The 26031-nt window shown below is 41.9% G+C and overlaps 1 protein-coding gene across 5 annotated transcripts in view; it reads left to right on the forward strand.

Annotated features, from left to right (window-relative positions):
• Positions 1 to 867: 867 nt before the first annotated feature.
• The window catches only part of LOC148022377 (uncharacterized), a 34406-nt gene continuing 9242 nt past the window's right edge, over positions 868 to 26031 (forward strand). For 2 of the 5 annotated variants that reach the window (XM_087697996.1, XM_087697997.1), the window contains exons 1-3: positions 871 to 1209; positions 2463 to 2622; positions 2771 to 2853. In XM_087697996.1, the coding sequence (XP_087554122.1) occupies positions 898 to 1209; positions 2463 to 2622; positions 2771 to 2853 (555 nt within the window). In that variant the 5' untranslated portion in view covers positions 871 to 897. Of the gene's footprint in view, positions 1210 to 2462; positions 2623 to 2770; positions 2854 to 26031 lie in introns of all 5 variants that reach the window. The other 3 variants (XM_087697998.1, XM_087698000.1, XM_087697995.1) reach the window with 3 other exon arrangements.

Raw genomic sequence — 26031 nt, forward strand, 5'->3', positions numbered from 1 at the left:
CCGTGTCGAATTGGGATGCCATGTTGAGATGGTTTGAGGCATGAGGTGTGAGACTGGGACCGAGGGGGATCCATAACAATACTATAGGGAGTAGTAGTGACTTTGAGCGCCCTGCTTGGTTTCCACTCTACATGTGATTCCCTATACCCAATGTTGAACCCTCACATGTGTGGTGTCACGAGAGTGCAGTCCTAGGATATGCCTATGTCGTACCGTTTCTTTCATCGAATAATACAAGAGTATACCTTGCTCTCACATATCGTGTTACCTTTTTGTGCTATGTCGAGTAAATGATTGAGTGTAGGTGCATTACCCCCCTCCCCCCCGAGGTTAAATTGGTGTTTGACCAATAGTTTGTTGTGATCTCATCTTCTACACTTGTGTACCCAAACTTTTCATGGATTGCTATTCTTGTCGGGAAGTGGGGGGGGGGGGGGGGGGGGGAGGAATGGTAACTCCTGCATCCCCCTACTATCATCCCCTTAAAACCCTCAAAAGGGGGTGCTAATGCAATGATAATGGGTTTTAGTCCCTCCAACCCATCTCATTGGTCAAGTTTCAATAGTCTCATAACATTTTTTGGGGCTCCTTTCATACTCTCTCCCCAAGCATGACCACTCCATTATTGGGGAGAGGCTATCCTTTCACATATACCCTTGTTACGGATGGTAACCTTGGGGGCGACACGACACTTAGCACCCTAGACACTCACAAGAGAACGAGGTGTGCTTAAATGACACAATTGTAACTCAATGGTATCGGATAGAGTGAACTTACCAAATTCTTCGTGGGACACCGCTCTCACAAAATGTTGGAGTCCTGTGCACGATCATACAGACAGTCGGGAGTGTGAGTCTTTGGAACTAGTAATTGGAAACATTAAGAATTGCAATAGTAATGATAATCGGTCATCCCCCTCTCTCATTATCATCGTTGTCTTCTGCTGCACAATGCTGCCACCCACAGTGCTCCTGGCCGACCCCCACGACAAGTTCCACTTCTTGTGGTAATGTGCAGCCATGGCCGTGGAAAATGGCAGGAGACTGGAAGTCGCTGAGAGCGAGGAGGAGGAAGAGGGCTTCTCTCCTTTGTGAAGCTGCTGCCTCTCCGTACGACATTCTGGGGGTCCCCCGAACTGCCTCCGAGAAGGAAATCAAGCAGGCTTACAGAAAATTGGCATTGAAATACCATCCTGATGTCAGTAAAGCGGTTAGCGATCTCTCTTTTGAACCTCATTTGCATTTGGGTGAGCCTCTGTGATCATCTTCACGATCATTGAGGAATCCTGTCGTCTCATCATGGATTAGCCAGCATTCTACTGTTTGTTTTGGATAAGACTCTGTCATCATCTTCACAGTCACTGAGGAATCCTGTCATCTCAGTATGGAGTAGCCGGTGTTCTACTATTTGTTTTCTTTCTACGGCTTTCAAGTTTGAAAAATCTTCATGTGGTTGGACTTTGTCCAGTCTCATTAACAAACACGTGGTGGAGCTTTCGTTCTAAACTTGTTTGGCTTATTCAATTCCTGCATTAGCGGATACCACACTGACTTAGTTTTTACATCGGCTATTCTACAACAAGTTCTGTTGTTTCACCTTGTTTGTTTCTGACGTACTATGTTTGGTGAGAGGAGTCCATTGCTAAGCGATCCGAGTCTCTCGTTAGTAAGACATATGGTGGACCTTCTTTTCTGATCAGAATCGTATTCTAGGTCATATTCTTCTGCATTAACAGACTGACACAATGGTGATAATCTTGCATGGGTATTTGAGACTTCTTTCACAGGACTTATCTCCAACTCTTTGTGTTTGGAAAGGAGTTGATGTATTGTGTCGGAGAAGTGCAGGCTTCTATATTGATAAACTTACTAGTAGCACTGCTTAGTTGGTCATTCCTACATTTGAACCGGAGACATATCCAGTCACTTGTGTTGGGACATCTAAATTTCTTGCTGAAACTGATGCTACCACCTCATCATCTTGTTTGGGGTGTGGATATATTTGGGCTGATGCCAACCCCACACAGTTTTGTGCTTCTAATTGGGACAATATGGTAGGTAGATACCCAAGAATTAACATGTCTTTGAAAGTACAACTGACGATGCAATGTTCTGGATCATTGTTTGTGTGTGACTGAAGACAGCTTTATAGTCATACGTTGCTGTTTAAAATGTGACCTACTTTTGCCAACACAGTTTTGTGCTTCTAGTTGGTACAATATGGTAGGTAGATTCCAGATATAACATCTCTTTGTAAGTACTACTGCTGATGTGATGTTCTTGATCATTGTTTGTGTGTGATTGAAGACAGCTTTTTAGTCATGTGATGCTGTTTATAATGTGACTTACTTTTGCCAACTATTTTTCTTGTGATGCATCTTACATTGCTTTAACATGCATTTTTGCATCAAAGTTTGCAACTTAGGGATCTCTTCCAAAAGTTTACAACCACTCTCTTTGCAGCCAGATGCAGAGCAACAATTCATGGCTATAAAAAATGCATATCAAACTCTTGTTGACACGAAATCTCGTGCCAAATATGATCGCTCTAGTGGAAGTGCAGATGAGTTCAACTGGGGCTTTCCAAAGTCCAAAAACGAAGAGGAGGATTTTTATGGAATAGGTAACTTGTTTCATCTTTAACCTTTCAGACTGGGTACTTCTTTTGAGGTACTCCCTCACTGCTTTCTCTCAAAGAGCTGATATTGACCTCTTAAAAAGCTTCAGTTTTATGAGTTCATTGTTCAAACGCTCTGTTTTACCACTCTCAGGGGACTTTTTTCGAGATTTACAAGCCGATTTTGAGAAGGCAGCAGCTTCAGGCAAGCCAAAGAGCCTCTGGGAAGAATTAGCTGTAAGATGTCATACTTGTGTCACTTTGTTATGCATGCTGTCATATACCACTGCTCAACTTGGCATGTGTTTCTGTGCTCTTTCATGTTGTGCCACAAGTTTGTAAATCTGGTTTGCTTGACATAAGCTGTTATGTTTGTTAAAAGTGGTAAGATTTTTCTCTAAGAAGAGATTTTCCAATAATTTAAATAAGCAATTCAATGAGGTTTTCACAGATTGTTAGTTCTTTGAGAGGGTAGGGAAGTCTGTGAGGAGTTCACAGTTCTATAAACCACAAGCACATTCCATTGACTCTCCTTGGCCGCAACATTATGGTGCACAACAATTTTTCATGATTAAGTATGATACTTGTAATTTCAGCTCCTGACACTAGGCACACCCAAAGTGGACTGTAATCTTGATGATGGATTCCAAATATCCCTGCAAGACATCTGAGGATGTTAATAAACTTTCTTTCATCTTCCTCTCTCACTACTTTCTTTTATTTTCTAATGTCTTACAACTGTATCTGCCATGTCATTACTTCTGATCCTTAAATGTAAGACTTTGCAGCAAATCAAGTCTCCCCAGGGAACATCAATCCAGCAACCTCCTGAGATCTTCTCTAAAATCTTACAGGAGAGTGGACCATGGCTGATTGTATGAAGATATGCAAGACATGCTGAGGATCTGAGAGGGGGGTGTTAGTCTGTCACTTTTAGTGTTGTCTATCTGTCATCTCCCAGTTGTGTGCTCTTGTTAGAGTCTGATGGAGACATGGGAGCTCTGGCATTTTAGTGTGCATTTCCTGAGTTCTGTGAGCATTTTCAACATTCCCCAGCCTGGGTCACTTTGTCTGTCCTGTGCCCTTGATTTTATTGCCATGTCAGGTGTATTTTTTCTGCATTTTTAATGCGGACAACTGCATTAAATGCAGTTGGCAGTCGGCAAGCTGGCAGCTGGTCGGCCAGCATCAGGTTGGCCAGATTTGGCCCATTTTTTGCTATATATAGCAAGTAGGCTAGCTGGGGCAGATCATCTTCTGCAAGCTGCTCCTCCGACTGTGGGCACACTCCTCCGTCTCTGGTGCTGCTGCTGCCATTGTCATTTCAGGCCAGATTTGGTGCCCTCACTGATGCCTTCGGCTGCGTACAGGGACTGATCAGTCCATCTCTTTGTATTAAGCATTTACTTCAGCCAGTGCAAATTTCTTTCTTCATCTTCCTGTTGTCTTCTTTCTTTGTGTTTGAGTCCCTTCTTCTGTTGCGCACTCTCATAGTAATAACCTGTCTTGATAAAATTCAGAAAAAAAATAGTAGCATACCTTATTGTAAATGGAGTTACAAAGCTACCCAATGGACTCCCTATGAAAAAGCTGCTAGGGTTTGCATTAAGGAAATAGAGTATATGACCATGATAGAAACACAAAGACATAGAGAGTGATGTACAAAACTCAAAACGCAAAAACACAAACACGAATAGAGAGAGAAGGAGAACTCTAAAGTGAATGAATCAATGCAATAAATGAATGTATGAGTGTACTGAATGCTCAAGGACAGAGCAATAGAGTGTTAGAGTGTGACGTCCAATGGAGATGGATTTGGAGTGCTGTAACCACTAGACGAAGGTAAGAGAGTGCTGAATAATGAAGGGTAGTGTTGGAAGACTAGAGTGAGAGTATAAAGCTGTGTGCACAAGAGGGAGAGAGAGCTCAAGTACAAGAAAGAAATCTTGCTTAGTAAGTTGCTTAAGGTACAATTGGTACACTCTCTCTACACTTGAGAGTGACCTCCGGGCTGTTTATATAGCCTCAATGTGGGCTAGGGTTAGGGTTTCCCTTGCCCTTAAGTTCATTCACACCTTATCTTTCCTCATGTACCCCTTCTTACTTAGGTTTCCCATGCTATACTTCTACTATCCCCCCACAACTCCCCCACCCCCAATGCCATTGGATTATATAGCATGTAAATAGTTCGCCCCCAAAATGAATTAGTGGGATGTCTTTATAAAATAGGCTACAAGGATGTTTATGGAAAGACGATGATACAAAAGTCGGTCATTAGGTGCTTTGGAGATATAGTTGGCTTCCAATTCTTTGGGTACTTTAGGAGAATTTGGACATTTACTAGTGATATGTCCTGTTTGTCTACATTTGTTGCACTTCATCTTGTTGGGATATTTTTTCCAATAGTTGCTTACAATATGTTCTTTTTAATTGTAAAAATAACATTTAGTAGTCACAATATGGATTAAGAATTGGTTTGTTGAGGTAGATGTTGAGCTAGTGCTGCCTTTCTTTTGGTTTCTTTTCTTCTCATCCAAACAAAACTGAATGATACCTTCAAGTGTAGGATTTGGTACTTTTATTAGGTTAGTGATAAGAGTGAAAAACACTTTTCTTACGGCCTTTAAGAGTATTGCAATGGCATCTTTTTCAACAATTGGAGCTTGAACTGAAGCTAATTGAGCCATCAGACCCTTCATGTGGGAAATGAACTTTCCTAGGTCTCCTTGCTTGTATAATTGTATTTCAAGCTAAAGAACTCTATTTTGAGGAAGATTTTGGAATTCTTTCCTCTTGCACCATACAGTTTCTCGAGCTTATCCCACTTCTCCTTTGCAATTGCAAGCTGGTCAATATGGTGAATTAAGGATTCATCCAGGTGCAACATTATTATGGCTTGGGCTCTTTCATCATCTTCAACATCCATAGGGTTGGATGGATCAATGGCTTTGGTCCCTTTGATGAAGGGCACCATCATTTTATATTTTACTAACACTTGCCATGGGTGGAAGTCTCTCTCATCAAACTTGCAGATTTGAGGCTTTACATCAACATAAGCCATGATAGGAAGGTCTTATCAATTGCACAAGGCAATGGCAGTGTCTAATCCTTTATAAGGCGGGCAATACAAGCGAAAGCAATTAAAATGATGTTTTAATCCAAGTGAATAGTAGACTGAAAATAATTGATGTGTACTAAGATTAGATGAAGAGAAGGAAATGGTCTATGTGTTTATATCCGACACATAGTCTTACAATGATCAAGAGTGAGATGACGAGAGTTAAGCATTATGCTTAAGATGAAATACCTAATCTCTTGAATATCTTCCATAACTGATTTAAACCAAGATTATGACTGAGAAATGGAGTATTAGTGTTTACAAGCACTCATCTCAAATTTATGCCTCACTTGATATGTGAAATGTTGGTCCTTTGATTGACTTACTGATGTCCATTAAGTGTGTCCAACTTGAAGAGGGAGCTTCAAGGTTTGCAATAAACTCCAAAGAAGATTAACCAGTGATTAGAATCATTGTTAGTGACTTCCAGGGTGATTAAAGTTGGAGTGGGAAAGCTTGAAGCTTTTTGGCTATGCCTGCCAAAGCGAGATCCATAGTTAGGATTTTGCTCTATATGAGCAGTTGAGGAGGAATTTCAAGAAACCTTTTAGGGTTGGATAGCGCACTTGGGGGGCTAACAAAGCCCCATGGTGGCACACATGATTGCGCCCCTTGTAGCTCGCGGCATCTTTGCAAACTCCATGCCGTCGAGAATTGCACCAATTTGGGAGAAATGGCAATGCTGAGCTCCTGCATGCCCAATGTTAGCCCTTGTTGTGCCACCTTGTTGCGCCCTAAGGTGGAGAGAAAGCTCCTAGAAGAAACTTGATGGAGATATTGGCTCCTTTCCTCTCCCCAGGTCCTCCACTGACTGGTGGTCAAAGTTGGCTATGGTGGAGAAGAAGGTAAAGTGAGAATAATGAGGTCTTCTTGTGCACTTAGGTTAGGATGGAGTTAGGGAAAGTGTGGTTGATCAGAGATGGCTCTGATACTATGTTGGAAGATCAGAGTGAGAGCGTAAAGCTATGTGCACAAGAGGGAGAGATCAGTCAAGTACAAGAAGAAAAAATCTTGCTTAGTAAGTTGCTCAAGGTACAACTGGTAGACTCTTTTCACTTGAGAGTGACCTCTAGGTTATTATATAGATTCAGTGTGGGCTAGGGTTAGGGTTTCCCTTGCCCTTCAGTTCATTCACACCTTAGCTTCCCTCATGCATCCTTGCTTACTTAAGGTTCCCATGCTATATTTCTAATAGGTAGTAGGCTGGTCGCCAAAACACAGTAGTTGGAGAGTGAAATTTGGTGAATGCAGCAATGTTTCACCATAGAAACCTGAAAACTAATCACCCGAGGTAGAGAAGTATCAAGCGACAATAGGAGAGGTGTTTGCTAATGTAGCTGGCTTGTTGGACAATAAAAACGTAGGTACTGCAGCAATCACTTGGTGGGAGAGATGGCAATAACTTGTTGCTTGGCACTAGATGTTGAAAACATAGGCTGATGAGGTGCTATGATGATGCAGTAGATGGAGACCTTCCAACAACAAGGCGACGGCTAGAAACAGGCACCTAGGATGGTGATGGATTGTAGTCGATGATGGTTGGACAATGGGTGGTAGGTGGTTGATGGTTGAAATCTGTACGGTAGAGTGAGAAACTTGCTCAAAAGAACGAGATTGAATGGTGGGCATCTTGTCTATTATAGATGTGGATACCCTTCCAAATTAGGGTTTACATAGAAACTCTCTCGAACTACACCTTGTTTTGGGATTTTCATTAATTAAGCATGCTTTGGGACTATGTAAGAGGCTAATTAGCATGTTCAAGTCCCCCTCTCAGGCTCAAAATGTTGGGTGTAAAGTCCCTTCCTCTTTGTGTAAAGTCGTATGGGTGTGAACACACCCTTATTTGTACCCTAACATATAAATACATTCTTTTTTCTTTGTGTACCATCACAATTTAGTACACTCATCTTTGCGTTCACTCTCTCTTACTCTCAACATTGCCACTCCACTTCTGACTCTCACTCCCATTGTGCACTCTTCTTGTCAAACTAGTAAGAGAGCTACGACTAAGATGTGTGCGCTTCCGGAAGTTTGTGCGTGTCTGCTTCAGCTAGTTCTTGTGAAGAAGTGCTAGATCAGACCAACATGAGTGCAGTTGATTGGTCAAGGGCAGGCATCGGGTTAGATGACCGTTTTCCAACCGGTGTGAGGCCAGACAATTGTTTCAGGTAGACAAGTCGTCAGGCGCACGCAGGAACATCGCAGGCAAGTCAACGTAGGCCACTTTTGTTAGTCATATCGGCCAGCAAGTCAATGGATGTGCATGCCACATTCCCAAGATAGTTTGTCATTTAAAAAAAATATCTTTTGCAACCAGGCTCCCTGCTCACTGACAGGGGTTCACGTGCATAGGCACATTTCATAGATTTGTGCCCAAAATTTGGGGCTTTTCAAATTGCATCAAATCACAGTGATATTTGACCTGGAAATTGGAAACATTGTGCACATTGGCTTTGGAAAATTTGGGGCTTTTCATGTATCAGTGAAATTTTGCTCAGCTGAGCTGAATGTACTGACATTGGTGCACATTTGGACTTGAGAAGTTGGGGCTTTTGCAAAATTTTGTGAAATTTTGTTAAATTTTCTTGTTTTATGCTTTTAGGAACACATATCAATGCAATTGGAACAGATTGGTCTTAGTGAAATTTTGGGGCTTTTGCTGAAATTTGTGGATTTTGGCAAAATTGATATGTGAAATGCACTTTGGGGACATTGTGAAGCAATCTTGGAGATGTAAGGAGTGTAATTTGAGTCTTTTATCTCCCACTTGTGAGATTTTGGAGAAATTGCAGAGAATTTTTGGGTATTTTGTGTATCAGAAGTTGATTTGGACACATATGTATGCAATATACATGTTAGGGAGCTCCTCTTGAGTTGATGTATCATTGAATATTCATGGTGCAGCATTCTAAGAGATCATTTGCAGATTTGGGATTGTTGCAGATGTAATTTTGGTGATATTGCTGAAGTGGGAGTCACCTGGTAGTGATGTATGGATGTAATGTATGCTGAAATTTCAGTTATATTACTGAAAGTCATTCTTTCTACTGCTGTACTTGTATTTGAGCGTTGTCAGTAATTTAGTGACACAAAATCTTGCTCTTATTTCTTGGAATTTTGGGCTGAAATTATATGAATATTCAACTTGTTGTTTGTTGTCATAAATTACAGCATTGGTTCTTTGGTGCATTGTTGAGAAATGACCACTAATGCTTCTAGTAGTAGTAACATTAAATCCCTCTTTGAAATCGAGAGGTTTGATGGCAGTGGCTTTGATGTATGGAAGGATAGGATGCAAGGCATTTTGTTTCTCAAAGACTGTGATGATACTCTCTGCCTGCAACTATGGTAGGTGAGGATTGGGATAGACTCAACAAGAAGGCCATTGCATACATTAAAATGGATGTATATGATGATGTACTTATAGACATTAAGCGTCTTGATATAGCTAATGTTGTATGGCAAAAGTTAATGGATACTTATGAAAATACAACTCCAGTAAATCAAGTGCATCTCATGCGCAAGCTTGTCAACATGGAGTTGGATCAATCTAAGCCAGCGTGTGAGCATTTGAGCGCTTCACAGGGATTTTGAGTCAGTTGGTAGAACTTTGGTTTGTAGCCCTTCAATTTATCAAGGCTATTTTCTTGCTGATGACTTTACCTGATAGCTGGGAGGCTTTGGTTGTTTCACTTAGCAACAACATTGCTTTAACCTTTGATGATGTTAAGGGCTCTATTATCAATGAGGAGATCAGAAGAAAGTCTTGTGGAGAAAGCAGTGGTTCAGCCTATTATCTTAGAGGTAGGTCAGAGAAGAGGAGTAATGCAAGAAATAAAGGCAAAAGTAGAAGTAAAAGCAAGGGCAAACAGTAGGATGTTACTTGCAATTATTGTGGGCGTAAAGGGCATAAAAAGCTGGAGTGCCGGTATTACTAGAAAGAGGAAGAAAGAAAGAAACAATAGGAAAAGAAAAAGAAGGATGACAGCTCTACCTCAAAAGAAGTTACAAAGGCAAATGTTGTATCTAGTGTGGTCATTGAAGAGCTCTTTGGCACCGAGAGATACTTGTTGGAGTCTCATGCAATGATATAGACATTATGGCAGCAGTAGGTGATATGCACATCTTCAAAAAGGAGGTAATTTATACCTTACTTTTAGCTCATGATGGGCTGTCCCAATCATGGATAGTGGACAACGGTGCCTCTTTTCATGTTACTCCTTCATTGGAGCCATTTTCTGGATACACTGCAGGTTATCTAGGCAAAGTTTACTTGGGTAACAACTATGCATGTGAAATAGAGGGTGTAGTTCCATTCATTTGGTTCTTGAAACTAGCCAGCAGCTGATTTTACAGGATGTCAGATATGTATTTGGTATAAAGAAAAGTCTACTGTTAGTTGGGCAGCTTGATGCAAGAGGGTATTTTACTACCTTTGGTGGTGGATCTTGGAAGGTTCACAAAGGCTCTATGCTGATTGTTAAAGGTAGCAAAAAGGGGACTTTGTATTATTTGCATTGTAAAGCTTTACCTAGAAAGTTCTTGGCTATGGCTGAAGTTCATTCATAGATGGAACTTTGGCACAAAAGACTTTGCCATATGAGCCAAAAGGGCCTTTAGATTCTCTTCTCTTTAGGAAGATTGATATAAAAGGCTTTGGTCTTAAATTTTGTAATGATTGCATATATAAAAAACATGTGAAGTCTCCTTATTACTTTGGTGTCGTTAAGAAGTTCAATGCTCTTGATTTAGTACACTTTGATGTGTGCACTATGCCTGTTATTTCATATGGGGGTGCACTTTACTTCACTTTATTTCGTGATTTCAGTAGAAAGTCATGGATATATATGTTAAAGAGCAAAAAGGAAGTGTTAGATGCTTTTAAAAGGTTTCATGCTTTTGTTACCACACAAAAAAGGAGTTAAGTTAAAAGCTATAAGAACGGATAATGGGGCTGAGTATGTTTTTAATAAGTTCAAAAAGTTTTGTGAGATGCATGGCATTAAGAGGGAGTTGACATCCCCTTATAATACAGCATCAAATGGTGTGGTTGAAAGATATAATAGAGAATTTGTGAGAGTTAGATGCATGCTGTCCACAACTAATCTCTCGCAGCAGTTCTAGGAAGAGGCTCTTAAAATTACAATTCATGTATGCAATTGCTCTCCAAATCGTATATTGGAAAATAGCATTCTTGAAGAGGTTTGGTTTGGTAAACCTGCTTTATCTGAGCATTTGCATGTCTTTGGTTGTGATGCCTTTGTGCATGTACCTGTAGGTCAAAGGACCAAACTAGACATGAAATCCATCAAGGGCATCTTCATGGGATATGGAGATGAGGGAGAGGCGGGTTATAGAGTTTGGCTTCCACAAGGGAGAAAGTTAGTACGTAGCCGAGACGTAGTATTTAATTAGGCAAAGTTGCTGAAACATGCTACACAAGGTGACCTTGACAAAAAGAAGGTCAAATTTCAGCAGGAACAGCCAACCATTCAGCAGCTGTTAGCCAAAGATTCTGTCCCTTTTGATACTGAAAATGAGCAGCAATCCATTGTGCTACACTAGAAGATAATGGATAGCAAACAGATGCACATAATGAAATAGGCAAGCAAGAAGAACATGTTGAAAACAGGTTACAACAGCACGAAATGCAACCTGATGATGATGTGCTCGTCCTTGAGGATGTAGGCCCATTGCTCGACAATACAGATTAGTGGGTAAGGTCTACATGTGTCGGAAGGTAGCCACAAAGGTTTCAGCCATCTTTGGATTGCATTTTGTTGACTGATGGGGGTGAGTGTCTGAAATTTAGAGAGGCATAGTCATGTGAAAACAAGAGAAAGTGGAAGCATGCCATGCAAGAAGAGATGAAGTTTCTGTATGCAAATAACACTTGGGAGGCTCTACCTTTGCCCAAGGATAGGAAAGCTATCCCTAATAAATGGGTTTACAAAGTGGAATGTATTGATGGAAAACCCAAGTACGAGGCACGGTTGGTTGCTCAGGGCTATACACAGAAGGAAGGTATAGACTTCTAGGAGGTCTTTTCACCAGTGGTGAAGATGACTACGCTTTGTGTTTTGTTTGCTCTCACTGCATCCTTGGATTTAGAGTTGGATTAGATGGATGTGAAGATTGCTTTTGTTCATGGTGACCTGGATGAAGAGCTGTACATGAAATAGCTAGAAGGTCTTGTCATTTTAGGGAAAGAGCATTTGGTTTGTAAGCTGAAATGCAGCTTATATGGGCTGAAACAAGCCCCTAGGCAATGGTACAAAAATTTTGATATCTTCATGCTCAGCCATGGATTTAAACGCAGTCATGTAGATCACTGCTGATACACTAAAAGGACTGATAATCAAAGTCTTATTGTGTTGGTCATATATGTGGATGGCATGCTGATTGCAAGAAAGCATAAGAGTACTTTGAATGCATTTAAAAGGTAACTGAGTTCAACCTTCTCTATGAAAGATTTGGGGGCAACTAAACACATTTTGGGCATGCGTATTAAAAGAGATAGAGAGCAGCACTCGTTTTTCTCATAAGACAAGTACATTAGCAAAGTACTCGACATGTTTAATATGGCTGATGCTAAGCTCCTTGGTGTGCCTTTAGCGCCACATACAAAGCTTAGCAAAGCTGACGCCCAAAGGATGATGCAGCTGCTAGTGCTATGAAGGGTACACCTTATGCAGCAGCTTGTGGATCTTTAATGTATGAGATGGTTGCGACTTGCCTTGACATTGCTCATGTAGTAGGAGTTGTTAGTAGATTTATGTCTAACCTTGGCAAGCCACATTGGGAAGGAGTGAAATGTATTTTTAGATACTTAAAAGGTACACTAGAAAATCTACTAGTGGGTATGTCTTTACTTTGGTTGGTGGTGCTATTTCTTAGTGTTCAAGGTTGCAGAAAATTGTGGCATTGAGTACCATAGAGGTTGAATATATTTCAGCCACAGAAGCTTCTAAGGAAGCTATTTGGCTTGGCCGTATGGTGAAGGATTTTGGCCTTTCTTCATGTACTCCAGTGCTTGGATGTGATAGCCAGTGCGCAATATGTCTGGTCAAGAATGCCATGTTTCATGCATGTACCAAACACATAGATGTTCGGTACCACTTTATTCGACAAGTCTTGGATAATGGTCTCGTCACATTGACTAAGATAAAACCCAAGATAACCCTGCAGATGTTCTCACTAAGAGTCTTGTAAATGCTTAACATGAGTATTGCATTCGATTAGTGGGAGTTGGTTAGCTTAAAGGTACCACTTTGGGCCTTTAAGTGGGAGATTGTTGGGTGTAAAGTCCCTTCGTCTTCATGTAAAGTCATACGAATATCCTTATTTGTACCCTAACATATAAATACATTCTTTATTCTTTATGTACCATCACAATCTGACACACTCATCTTTGCATTTACTCTCTCTCACTCTCAACATTGCTGCTCCACTTCTGACTTGCACTCACATTGCACACTCTTCCCTTCACAAAATAGGGCTAGAAAGGAAGGCCAACCTAGTTTTATTCCAAGGCATCCCATCCCAAAGTAGCCAAGGTAGCGGACAAAGGGTGCACAGTGATTGTTTGGTGGCCTACCACCAAGACTAGAGGCGATGGTTATCCTACCAAGGGAGTCTAAGTAGTCACCCCAAAGAGGACAGGACTTGGGCAAAGGGTCCTGATCGACTGCCCATTGGTCTACCAAGTCCTGTAAAGGTGGATGGAACCACATTAAATCTCTTTATTTTTTGGTGAAAGATGTGATTCGATATGGTTTTTGGGTTGATTAAGTAATTGTGGCCATATGGGAGAATGAAAAGGAATGGCTAGATCCAACACATCTTAAAACAAACAAGCTTACCCAACCACTTAGGGGTGTTGATGATGAGGGAAAAGGTGATGGAGGAGTGGTGGTGTGGTGTAAGTACCGTTAGTGGAGATAGCTCAAGATTTGCTCAGGGGTGCTTTGCACAATGAGATGCATAGTATGCTACATGTTAAGAATGCTCATGCAGTAGGTGCCACTTGGACAGTGTCCCTCCTGGAGAAATTGTTCATTTGCCCAAGTGCCCTTTACAAGTATGATAAAATCATGGAATTCAAAGGAGAAGGTACACCAGGGAAGGGAGACCGATGTGGAAGATAAATGCTGAATCTGTTGGGAATCAAGGGCCATCGTGCCTTTTATATGTGCACGGGTGTGAACACACCCTTAGCACATTTGTACTTTCATATATATCTATCTAAAACCTAAAGAGGTACACACAACAAATTGTACCCAAGAACATTGTGCATCTCTCTCTTTGACTCTGACTCTCTACTCTTGCTCACATTTTGCTCTCTACTTGACAATCTCATCGCTAGACATTCATCGCCATTGCGCATCGCTTACTTCAAACTGGTATCAAAGCACATAGGCTGTGCACACTTCCCTAAGCCAGTGATGGAGCAGGAGGCACGGGTGAGTAGGAGCTACAGATCCCAAATGTGGAACGACAGTTGGTAGGTCGCAGGAGATGTGTTTGAGGTGACTAGGCTCAGGCCACACGCTGCAAGCGACTTGCGACTGGACGAACTAGGACCACGCGACTAGCTAGGTGACACGCAACCTGGTTGAGGCTACCGATGAGACGGCAGCTAACGAGATGGCAGCCAGGCTGACACGGACCGGTGACCAGGATTAGTCACCACGAAAGTGGCACGTGAGGCCAGGCGACGACGGGCAGAGGTCAACGTCCTTTTTTTTGGAAATATCTTTTTTTTCCTTCTTCATCGCTGGTGTTCACATGCAAAGGCACAAAGCCAAAATTTCCCCAAGAAAATTGGGGCTTTTCTTGGATTTGGGGACTTTAATGCAGAAGTGGACAATCTGACTTAGAAATTGTGAAATCAGTGCACAATTGCCCGTGAAATTTTGGGGTTTTTTTCACATTTCGGTGAAATTTGTGCACACCAGACCCGAAAAATTTGGGGATTTGTCCAGATTTGATGCGAGCAAGACACAACAGTGATATTTGTCTCAGAAATTGCAGGAATTTGTGACATTTTGCCTCCGACATTTGGGGCTTTTCATGTACATGCAAGAATTGGGCTGAAATTTACCCAATTTCTCGATATTGATGCACATTGGACCCCGTGCAATTTGGGGCTTTTTCTGTTTGTGCGAAATTTGTGCGCCATTTGGTCATTTCATGCACATGCGGGTTTAATTCTATGCAATTTGGACACCTAGCACTTGAGCAATTTGGGGTTTTGCTGAAATTACTCTAGTTTGGCAAAATTGGCCTATTCTATTCATGTTAGAGACTGTGCAGATGTATGGTTGATGCTTTGAGCACAAAAATTTTGGGACTTTTGACCGCATGTGTCAAATTTTGTGCCCGTGGGTGCATGTACAACAGAAATTGCAGCTAAAATTTGGGACTTCTCATGTAATGTAATGTATTTGTCCTTGGAACAGCTGTAATTAGTTGTGGAGTGCTGTAGCACAAGGTTTAGTGCTTCTGAAAATTTATTTGCAGATCTGAAATTTCTGCTTTTACGTGGTTATTTATTGCTGGTTGGTACTCGTTTGTACCTTGGTCACTTGTGTGATAGTTTGGGCCTGCATTTGCTGAATTTTTTGGTCACATTTGGGCTGAAAATCATGGCTGGCAGCAGTGACAACAGTCATGTCATACACATTAAGAAGTTTGAAGGAGCACATAACTTTGTAGTCTGGCAAAAACTGTGCTATATTATCTTGCTGGTTGGTACTTGTTTGTACCTTGGTCACTTGTGTGACAGTTTGGGCCTGCATTTGCTGAATTTTTTGGTCACATTTGGGCTGAAAATCATGGCTGGCAACAGTGACAACAGTCATGTCATGCACATTAAGAAGCTTGAAGGAGCACATAACTTTGCAGTCTGGCAAAAACAATGCTATAATATCTTGTTGCAGAAGAAGTAAGCAAGGCCGATTAAGACCAAAGGGGCAAAGCCCGCAGATATGGAACGGGAAGACTAGGATGAGTTAAATGAGCTTGCACGCTCAACCATCAAGCTATCGATTTCTGATGCCTTGCTGTTTAACACTGAAGGTTTGGATTCGGCCTATGCTATTTGGATTCGACTGGAAGAAGTGTATGCCCAGAAGAGTGCCGCAAGCAAAGTTTACTGGCTGGAAAAGCTTATGGATTTACATATGAAAGAGTGTACAGCAATGTCTACTCACTTGAGTGAGTTTAACTCCATTTTTAGCTAGTTGGTTGCCTTGAAGTTCATGATTGATGAATAATTTAAGGCTATGTTCTTGCTTTGCACTTTGCTAGAGAGTTGGGATACAGTTAGGACTGCTATGAGCAATTCTAATGCGATACTTTTGTATGATGATGTAGAGAATGCTCTACTCATGGAAGAAATGAATTGGCAGAACAATGCATCGAGTGCTTTGCATACTAGGGGCAGATCACAACAGAAATGCAAATCTGATAGCAAGGAACGCAATAAATCACGTGGTAAGGATATTGAATGCTATCATTGTGGCAAGAAGGGTCACTTTAAATGTGATTGCTACAAATGGAAGAAAGAGAAAGAAAAGGGCAAGAAGACAGATGATAGCAAGGAAGAGAAGAAAGAGAGTCAGCCTAAGAAGAGCAATGTCAAAATTGAAGAAGTGAATGTAGTCACTCATGACAGTGACAGTGGGAATGATGTACTCTTTGTCTCTTTACACTTTAGTACACATGCTTTACTTGCAGATACGAATGATGACATGCATACATGGATTCTAGATTCAGGTGCTTCCTTTCACGTCACCCCTCATCGTGAGTGGTTTTCTGATTATAGAGGGGGTCGACATGGTGTTGTCCATCTTAGGGACAACTATGCATGTGACATTGCAGGTATTGACAGTGTGTAGTTGTAGTTTCAGCATGGTTCTGCCTTCACACTTCAGCATGTACGGCATGTACCTCAGCTCAAGAAGAGCTTGATTAGCACAGGGCAGCTAGATGACGATGGATTTCATGCCACCTTTGGTGATGGAAAATAGAAGATCTGTAAGGGATCTAGGGTTATTGCCAGAGGTTGCAAGAGTGATACCTTGTATCCACTTCATGTATCTAGTGTGTGTGACCATGTTGTTGCCGTGACCGAGCAACCAAGCGTTTCTTTGTAGCATGGCTGGTTGGGACACATGAGTCAAACACGAATGAAAGTGCTTTCTCGTTTGGTTGCCTTGTCTTCATTATGCTGTTTTTGAGCATTGTGATCATTGCGTTTATGATAAACATGCACATGTGTCTTATAAGAAGTCTCTTTCGCTAAAATCTTTTCCTCTAGAGTTAGTACATTCCGATGTATGTCAGATGCCAGGGTTATCTTCAGGGGGGAAGAAATACTTTGTCACCTTTGTCGATGATGCTACACAGAAGGTATGGTTTTACCCTATTCGTAGCAAGGATGAAGTACTTGACAAGTTTCAAAAATTCTTGGCATTGGTTGAGAATGAGACTGATAAGTCTTTGACAATGGTGGGGAATATGTGTCCGAGGCCTTTTAGGCATTTTTGTGGCAGCAAAGGGATAAAGAGGGAGCTCATTGCTTCTCATAATCCGTTCCAAAATGGTGTTGCATAGCGTATGAATCGGACCATTCAAGACAAGGTCCGTACAATGCTGTCACATGTTGCTTTACCTCATGGTTTTTCGGCAGAGGTTGTTATGATAGCCGTACGCTTGATTAATCGGTCACCAAATAGGTCTTTGGGAGGGGGGGGGGGGAGAGTTCCCCAAGAAGCGTGGTCGGGCAAGCCACCTTCGTATGTACACTTGAAAGTGTTTGGCTGCGAAGCATTTGTGCACATACATAAGGAAGAACGCAACAAACTTAAGCCAAAGTCCTGTAAATGTATTTTCCTAGGATATGGTGATGAAGGTGAAATGGGGTATAGATTATGGGATCTCGAGAAAAGAAAAGTAGTATGCAGCAATGATGTTATCTTTTGGGAAGATCGCATGCACAAACAGCCCGAAAGAACAAAGGAAGTCCGTAGGGTTGTATTCTGGGAAGAAATACCTTTTGGACAGAAAAATGTGCCCGCTGTATAGCAACAAATACCTACTGTAAATGAACTTGCAAATGCAGAAAATAATGTTGGAAATGATCAGCCAGCCATTGCCCATAATGATGAGCCACTGGATGTGTAGGAACAGCTAGGACAATAAGCTATTAATGCTGATTTGCAGGCTGAAATGCCAGGACAGCAAGCTGAAAATGGAAATTTGCAGGCTCAACAGCCAGTAAACAATGATCATTGGGTTAGGAGATCGTCTAGGGATACTAGACAACTTGATGGATTCGTTCTTGGTGCAAACAATGTGGCTGATTATGTCATATTGACAGATTGTAGTGAACTGTCTTGCTTCAAGGAAGCAATGGATAGACATGACAGCAAGAAATTGTATAAAGCCATGTTGTCAGAGATGGAATCTCTTGAGAAAAATGGCACTTGGGATTTGGTGCAGTTGCCTAAAGGGTAGAAAACCCTTCCATGCAAATGGGTTTACAAGATGAAGGTTACTTCTGGTTCCTCGCTAAAGTACAAAGTAAGATTGGTTGCGAAGGGGTACAAGCAGAAGCATGGAGTTGACTTTGATGAGATCTTCTCTCCTGTAGTCAAGATGACTACATTGAGAACCATTTTGGGCTTGGTTGCAGTTGAAGATATGAAGCTCATACAGATGGATGTAAAGATTGCATTTTTACATAGTGATTTGCATGAAGACATATATATGTAGCAACCTGAAGGGTTTGTGGCAAAAGGGAAAGAGAAGATGGTATGTAAACTCAAAAGGAGTTTGTATGGGCTGAAACAAGCACCAAGAGAATGGTATCATAAGTTTGATACATTTATGCAGTCTCAAGGTTTTCATAGAAGTTAACTGGATCATTGCTCGTACACCAAGAAGACAACAGATGGCACCCTGATTATCTTGGTTCTGTATGTTGATGACGTGTTGATTGCTGGCAAGGATACTCATGCCTTGGACTCACTGAAGCAAAGTCTTCATGGAAACTTTGACATGAAGGATCTTAGTGATGCAAATCACATTCTTGGCATGCGAATACTCAGAGATAGGTCAAAAGGATTACTCTATCGATCTCAGCAGGAGTATATCTCCAAGGTTTTGCAGCGTTTCATTATGGAGAGGGAGAAAACAATTGGGGTTTTATTGCCTCCATATGTGAAACTCAGTGCAGAGAACAACTCTACATTTGATGATGAGAAGGCTGAAATGGCCAAGATACCATATGCTTCAGTTGTTGGCAGTTTGATTTATGCTATGGTTGCTACACGTCCTGATATTGCCTTTGTAGGGGGAGTGGTTAGCAGATACATGGCAAACCCTGGTAAAAAGCATTGGGAAGCAATGAAAGGTATTATGAGATATCTCAAAAGCACAAAGGATTTGTGCATCTGCTTTGAAAAGCAGAAGGCATCTGTCGTTGGCTTTACGGGTGTAGACTACGCTGGTCATGCGGATTGCAAAAAGTCCACTTCTGGGTATATATTTATCTTCACACGAGGATTAGTCTCCTGGATCTCCAGGCTACAAAAGTGTGTTGCATTGTCTACTATAGAGGCAGAGTATGTGGTTGCCACTAAGGCATGCAAGGAGGCTTTATGGCTTTCACGTCTGGTGGGGGAGGTTGGCATTACAGAGTTACTTGTTCTTCATTGTGATAGTCAGAGTGCTATCATGCTAGCACAGAATCCTGTCTTTCATGCAAAGACGAAGCACATAGAGGTGAAGTATCACTTCATTAGAGATGTACTTGACAGCAAGAGCATTGAGCTTGTTAAAGCGTATACATATGATAATCCTGCAGATCTTCTCACGAAGGGTCTTTTAGTAGAGCGGTTTGCTCATTGCCGACAGATGATGGGAGTTGGATAGGTATATGTATTTCAGCTTTGTACATACCTAGACTTAGTTGATTCTTTTCTCCTCTTAAGGCACATTGCCTCTAGATGGGAGGTTGTTGGGAATAAAGGGGGCCATCGTGCCTTTTATATGTACATGGGTGTGAACACACCCTTAGCACATTTGTACTTTCGTATATATATCTATCTAAAACCTAAAGAGGTACACACAACAAATTGTACCCAAGAACATCGTACATCTCTCTCTCTGACTTTGACTCTCTACTCTTGCTCACATTTTGCTCTCTATGTGACAATCTCATCGCCAGATATTGCATCGCCATTGCGCATTGCTCACTTTAGAATTTTGTAGTGTATGATGGAAGGATAGGAATCCTCTCTCAACCTTGAATATCAAGGCCGAAGGAGAAAGAGGAGCTTGATATCAGTCTTTGTATGGTGTTGAGAATCATGATGAAGATGAGGATGAAGTACCCTGATTGGAAGAGCAAAGTAGAAGTCATTGCCATGATAACATCAAGAGAGATGCTACATGATTTTGCCTTCGGAGGGTTAGCCTCCATGCTGGTAGAAGAGCAAATCTCCTAGGAAGATGAAACCATGAAAGAAAGTTGGAATGGTGTGCATTTGCTGGTTGTTCCTTGTGAAGAAGAGGTAACTAGACTCCTCTTTGAATAAGAGTATGTGGAGGATTTCTTGTGGACTTGATCATGTAATCTTGTGTAATGCAAGAACTGACACTCGAACTCATAGAAGGCTTGCAGTCGAGGCGATGAGATAATATACTGAATGAAATGAAAGTATTTTTCAGGCAGCTTATTCAAAAAGGACGTAACTTGATTGTCATCTGACTTCACGGAGCCATTAGTGGAAAGCTCAGCGAGTAACCACCAACGTTTCGTAAACTTGACTTTCGGATCATTCCCTTAATGGAAAGCTCCTGAAGCTCAAAGTCAAGATTGATATGTCGAGTGCGATCTCGCACCACATAGCAGTCAACGTTGGCTGTGGCATTGCGGGTTTTCCATTGATGGGTGTGATAGGGTGAGCTAATTGAGGGTTTGACATCAAGTCCCTGAGATCCAAGCACTCGTTGCATGGAGTTCGACCAAGTGGTGAAATTTGACCTGTTAAAATGAGTTTCATCCATGAAGGCATTCTTGGCCCTTGCAACAAGAGTTGTAGTGCTAGGAGATGGATAACGTGTGTAATGAGGGTAGGGTGAATAGGGTAGGGGAGTGGAGTACACTTGGGAATGAACCCTAGTGTCCCTACCATGCATGCAAGAAGTGTGCATAGTGGATCCAAATGTGGGCATGGACTGATTGGGTATGGACATGGTTACCGCACAAGGAAAATCTATGAAGAAGGGATAGAGACACGTGGGACAGAGGATGGAAATCCTTGCGTGGGAGTGACCCAAGGAGTGTGGGATGGCGCACCATAAGCAAAGGATGGAAATCCTTGCGTTTGAGAGGCCGATAGATGATGAGGTAAGTGTCTGGGGGAAGTGAGGGGGAGACCCATCATTGCCGTTTAGGGTGAAAAGAAGTGCTCAATGGTGGATATGTGAAAGGAACAATGTCAAAGGATGGCATTTCCCCTAATAAGGTACCAAGGTGAAAAGTGGTAGTGAAGTGAGGGTAGATGGAATATGATGTGGAGAAAGAGAAAAAGCCTCCTCTATTGAGGTTTACATATTGCAAAGCATTCGGATCCTGCACACCAAAAGGAGAAATAGGAGAGGGTTTTGATTCAAAGGACTCAAAGGGGTTATATGAACCTAACACTGGGCCTAGCTATGATGGAGAAGATGGGTCGCTAGTCATCCCAAATGTCGTGTGTCCTCCATGATTGGAGAGGTGGCTAGCCTTACCAACTGGTCTGGATGGTGTAGCAAAGCTGGTAGGAAGAGTGTAAGCTCGACTATACATGATGTGCAAGTACTCTTCAAACTCCTCTATCAGGAGACGAAAATCTGAAATAGGAGAAAACAAAGAAGGGGAAGGTGATGGTAGCATGTTGTATTCCTCACCAAGTCCATAATACCTCCTCAGGGCCTCCAATGATGGAGAAGTGTGATAGGACATGGGGCCCCAAGAAGAAGGTGTTCGAGACATTCTAATTTGGTTACGAGTCATTCGTGTGCATCACCCAAAACCAAGCCTCCACAATATCCATAGGATACTCTTTTCAAGAGCACCGACTCTAATACCATGTGAGGAAACTACTAGGGTTTTCATTGAGGAAACACAAAGTGCATGACCATGACAGAAACACAAAGACACAGATAGTGATGTGTAAAACTCAAATCTTGAATCCAAAGCAAAACCCAAAAACACAAATACAAACAAAGAGAGAAGGAGAACTCTGAAGTGAATGAATCAATGTAGTAAATTATGTAAAGAAATACTCTGACACAGAAACACAAATAACAATCGTACGACAAAGCACAGACTGATAAAAGAACACAGTTAGGGTTAGGGTAACTCAGAGACAATGAACATAGAAAATAATTGAAGTGATATAACTGTAGATGCATGCTTACATGAATAGAATGCCAATGCATAGGGTAATGCAAAGGGTGATGCAAGATGTCATGCTCACGCAAGTGCAATGCAACGGTGCCTCTTGAACAGTGCCCTCGCAGGGGAATTGTTCACTTGCCCAAGCACCCTTTTACAAGCATATCATCTTGATAGTGCAGATGAAGTTACAAATGTCCATAATACAATAAATGAATGAATGTCTAAAAAGTGTAAGTATCATCATTGTCACTATCAAGAGTAGAAGCCGCCCCCTCTCTCAAACTGGAAGGGAAAGTAGGAGGCAAGCACCCTCTTCCCGTCAAGCTGAAGAAGTAGGGGAGGGTGTACGCAAACTGATCCTGGGTAACAGGTACTGAAGAACCAGACGGTTGATTGCTTTGGTCAAAATATCTGCAAAATTGTTGGATGTAGGCACAAACTCTAGGCGGATAGTGCCTAGCTCAACTTGCTTTGTGGAAAAATGAAAGTGGACTCCCATATGCCGCGTTCGTGGTGTAATGATTGGATTATCCGCAAGGGCAATGATACTCTGGTTGTGATCATTCACTATAAAAAAGAAGTACAACACGCCATTCAAGGTGGCAGTGGATGTCGGCCCACAAAAATCAACATGAATCAATCTAAGAGACTCCTCAGCACGATGTGTGGATTGTTGAGGGATGGGGTATAGTGTTGCTTTTTGAGCTGACAAGCTTTACAGACATCATGAGCTAGTTTTAGGTGGGGAAGGCCCTCAACGAGCTGACGATGAGATAACTCATAAAGAGAGTCATAACCAATATGCCCTAAGTGAAAGTGCCAAAGACACTCATTGTTCGTAGGCTCTCGAGATGTGGCTAATGCCTGGAAACTATGGAACATGGAGCCCTCGGTTGTCGACTCGATTAGAAAATGTGTCATGTGGTAAAGGCCATTAGGTTGTCTCTCACCGGGAGCAATCACTAAACTAGTATGAGAGTCAAGGATCTCGACTGTGGTCGTTGTAAAGAAAATTGCTCGCCTCGAACAGATAACAAGTTCACCCCAAACTGAGGAACATGGTATACATTGTCCAGTGAAGCCAGATCCGGACTCTGTCAGTGGCAAAAGTGACGCTACCTTGAGCTTGAATCTCGACCGAGGAGTTTTCTACGCAAACTTGCCCGGCTGCAGGGGCTCGAGAACGGAAAATGTCTTCTATAGGAGTCATATGATGTGTAGCTCCACTATCCACAATCCAAACAGGAGCTAAAGTGCTAAGCTGTGACAAGTGGGCCTTTGCGGTAACCTCGTCAGAACGCAACTCATAGATGTGGATGAGACTCGCATCTGATGTCTCTATGGAGATATTGTGGGCCTTTGTAGACCAGTCAGACAAGCCCTTTGGAGTTGAGAACATTGTCGACTGGGATGATTGAGCGGTGGCGATATGAGTCTGACCTTTAAACTGCCCCTTACCATCGCGCTACCTCCCCTGTTGGGGATTGCCCAATTAAGGGGCAGGGGTTTGAGACTTAGATTTGGGTGCTGTGCCTCTTGCCTTTGATTGACACTCGTTGTCAAAATGACTAATCTCTTGACAACGTTGACAATACCTATTCTTTTTAGGTACATTCTGCCACTCTTGTTTGAGTTATGATTGGGAGTTTCCTTATGATTCCCTGGATTGATTTTGTTTTGGATTTTGAGTGGAGGTTTGATTTTGTCTGCCCTTTTCTTGTTGCCCCTTCTGAGAATGAGCAACAAGAGCCCCCTTTGAGGAAGAATTCATATGAAATTGATTGAACAACCGTGCGTAACGCAACAACTGACACTCAAATTCATAGAAAGTAGGCATGGTAGGCTTTGAAACTATACCTTCCACAAAATTGAAGTATTTTCTGCGGAGTTTGTTCAGAAACAATGTGACTTGATTGTCAGAGGACTTGGGAGTCCCCATAGTGGAGAATTTCGGCAAGAAGTCACCGATACTCAGCCAACTTGACTTTCAAGTCATCCCGATCAGTGATTTTAAAGAGTTTGGAGCTCATGGTCAAGATTTATACGACGGGTCCTATCGCGAGCCACATAGCAGTCAATCAAGTGTGTCCATCATTCTAATGCCAAGTCAAAATGCTAAAGTTGAGAATGAAACTCAGGCAATAAGCCTTGCATTAGCTCGACAATAGTAGAGGCATTCCTAGTCTTCCATGAGCGGACAACCTCGTATGGAACAAGTGCGGGATCGGTTTGGGGCTCCAAGCCCTGCACAAGATCCCATAGGTTATGGGAGTCAAGGACATGTCTCATCAAGTTCGACCAAATGGTAAAGTTTGACCGGTTAAAACAAGTCTTATCATTGAAAGCATGCTTGGCAAAAGATGAGCTGGAACCATGAGGTGTTGGGAAAGTGGGATAAGATGGTGGTGGTGGATGTGTCTGATAGAAAGAATGAGGGGGAAATGGTGGGTACACAAAAATAGGCTGGGAGTGTCCAATGAGTGCCGATTGATGCCAAGGCATTGGAAAATGAATGTTTCCATAAGGTGCCAATGGAGATGGAGGCATTGGGACACGAAAGCCATGTCCAAAGCTTGATTGGGGCACAACAGAATGACCAGAAGGTCCACTAGGTAATGCTAAAGAGGCAAGTTGTGGTACCAACTGATTCACACTCGGGAGAGACTGGGGGGGATACCTAGGTTGCAATGACCTGAAAGTGTGTGAAAAGTAGGTGGAACACCACCCGATGGAGGAAAAGATGAGGTCCTAAAGGCAGCGCCTATGTTTCCATAACCCCTCGGTGCGGTGCAATGTGCAACATGAGGTGTTTGATAGGGGAATGTAAATGGTGTAAAAAAAAGTGGAGAAGCAGCAGAAGAATATGGTGGGATGGGCGGGGTTTGAATTTGTGGTGTGAAAGGTGCAGATGCATTTTGTTCATTTTTACCATTTAATGATTGAAAATGAAATGATGATGATGATGATGCATCATGCAATGTAGAAATAAGAACACCAAATTCGTTCTGATTTTGAGAAGTAAACTGAAAAGAAGGAAGGGTAGAGGTTCTTGGCTTTTTCTTATAATTTTCACGACGCGTGTTAACATATAAGAATTGGTCCTTAAGAGAACCTTTCCCGTAGTCAACAAATTGTACTCTATTTTTCTCATGATTTCTACCAGTATAATGCAAAATAGAAGAGGTAAAAGATAAAGAAACAAAAGACGAATCTAAAATACCTCGCACCGGAGTGGTCGGAAGAGGATGAAAGAATGGAACATACTCCGAATCTCTTTCTCCAACAAGGGGGCCCATCCTTGAGGGAGGTCTCGACGATCCTGCAATATCATCATATTTATGCGCAACATTTGATGAGAGAGATTCATGCATACCTTCATTGAGTAGCTTCCCCTGAAGGGCAATTCTTCGATTGAGCTCCTCAATCTTCTTTCGTCTAAAGTCCATGATTACATGATATTCTTTAGTGGAAAGCTTGCATAGCCTTTTTTCCATGTTGTCAGAAGTGTCTTTCACCATGTTGGAACTTTGTGAAGCGAGCTGTTCTGCCTATTCTCACTCGGTTCTCGGCATAGGTTGTTCTGGAGATTGAATTGGTGTTGATGTGTTTGAAGTCATTTGAAACTACTGTTGTTCTTGCTTCTTGCGGAGAGCTTTCAGATCAAAGGCCTAGTAGGTTTCTCAGAGAGTATCAGGCTTTGATACCATGTAAAGAAATACTTTGACACAGAAACACAAATAACATTCGTACGATAAAGCACAGACTGATAAAAGAACACAGTTAGGGTTAGGGTAACTCAGAGACAATGAATACAAAAAATAACTAAAGTGATATAACT

This window comes from Lygodium microphyllum, chromosome 17 (genome assembly GCF_053477565.2).
Source record: "Lygodium microphyllum isolate KBCC chromosome 17, Lygodium_microphyllum_v1.1.10, whole genome shotgun sequence".
NCBI lineage: Eukaryota > Viridiplantae > Streptophyta > Polypodiopsida > Schizaeales > Lygodiaceae > Lygodium > Lygodium microphyllum.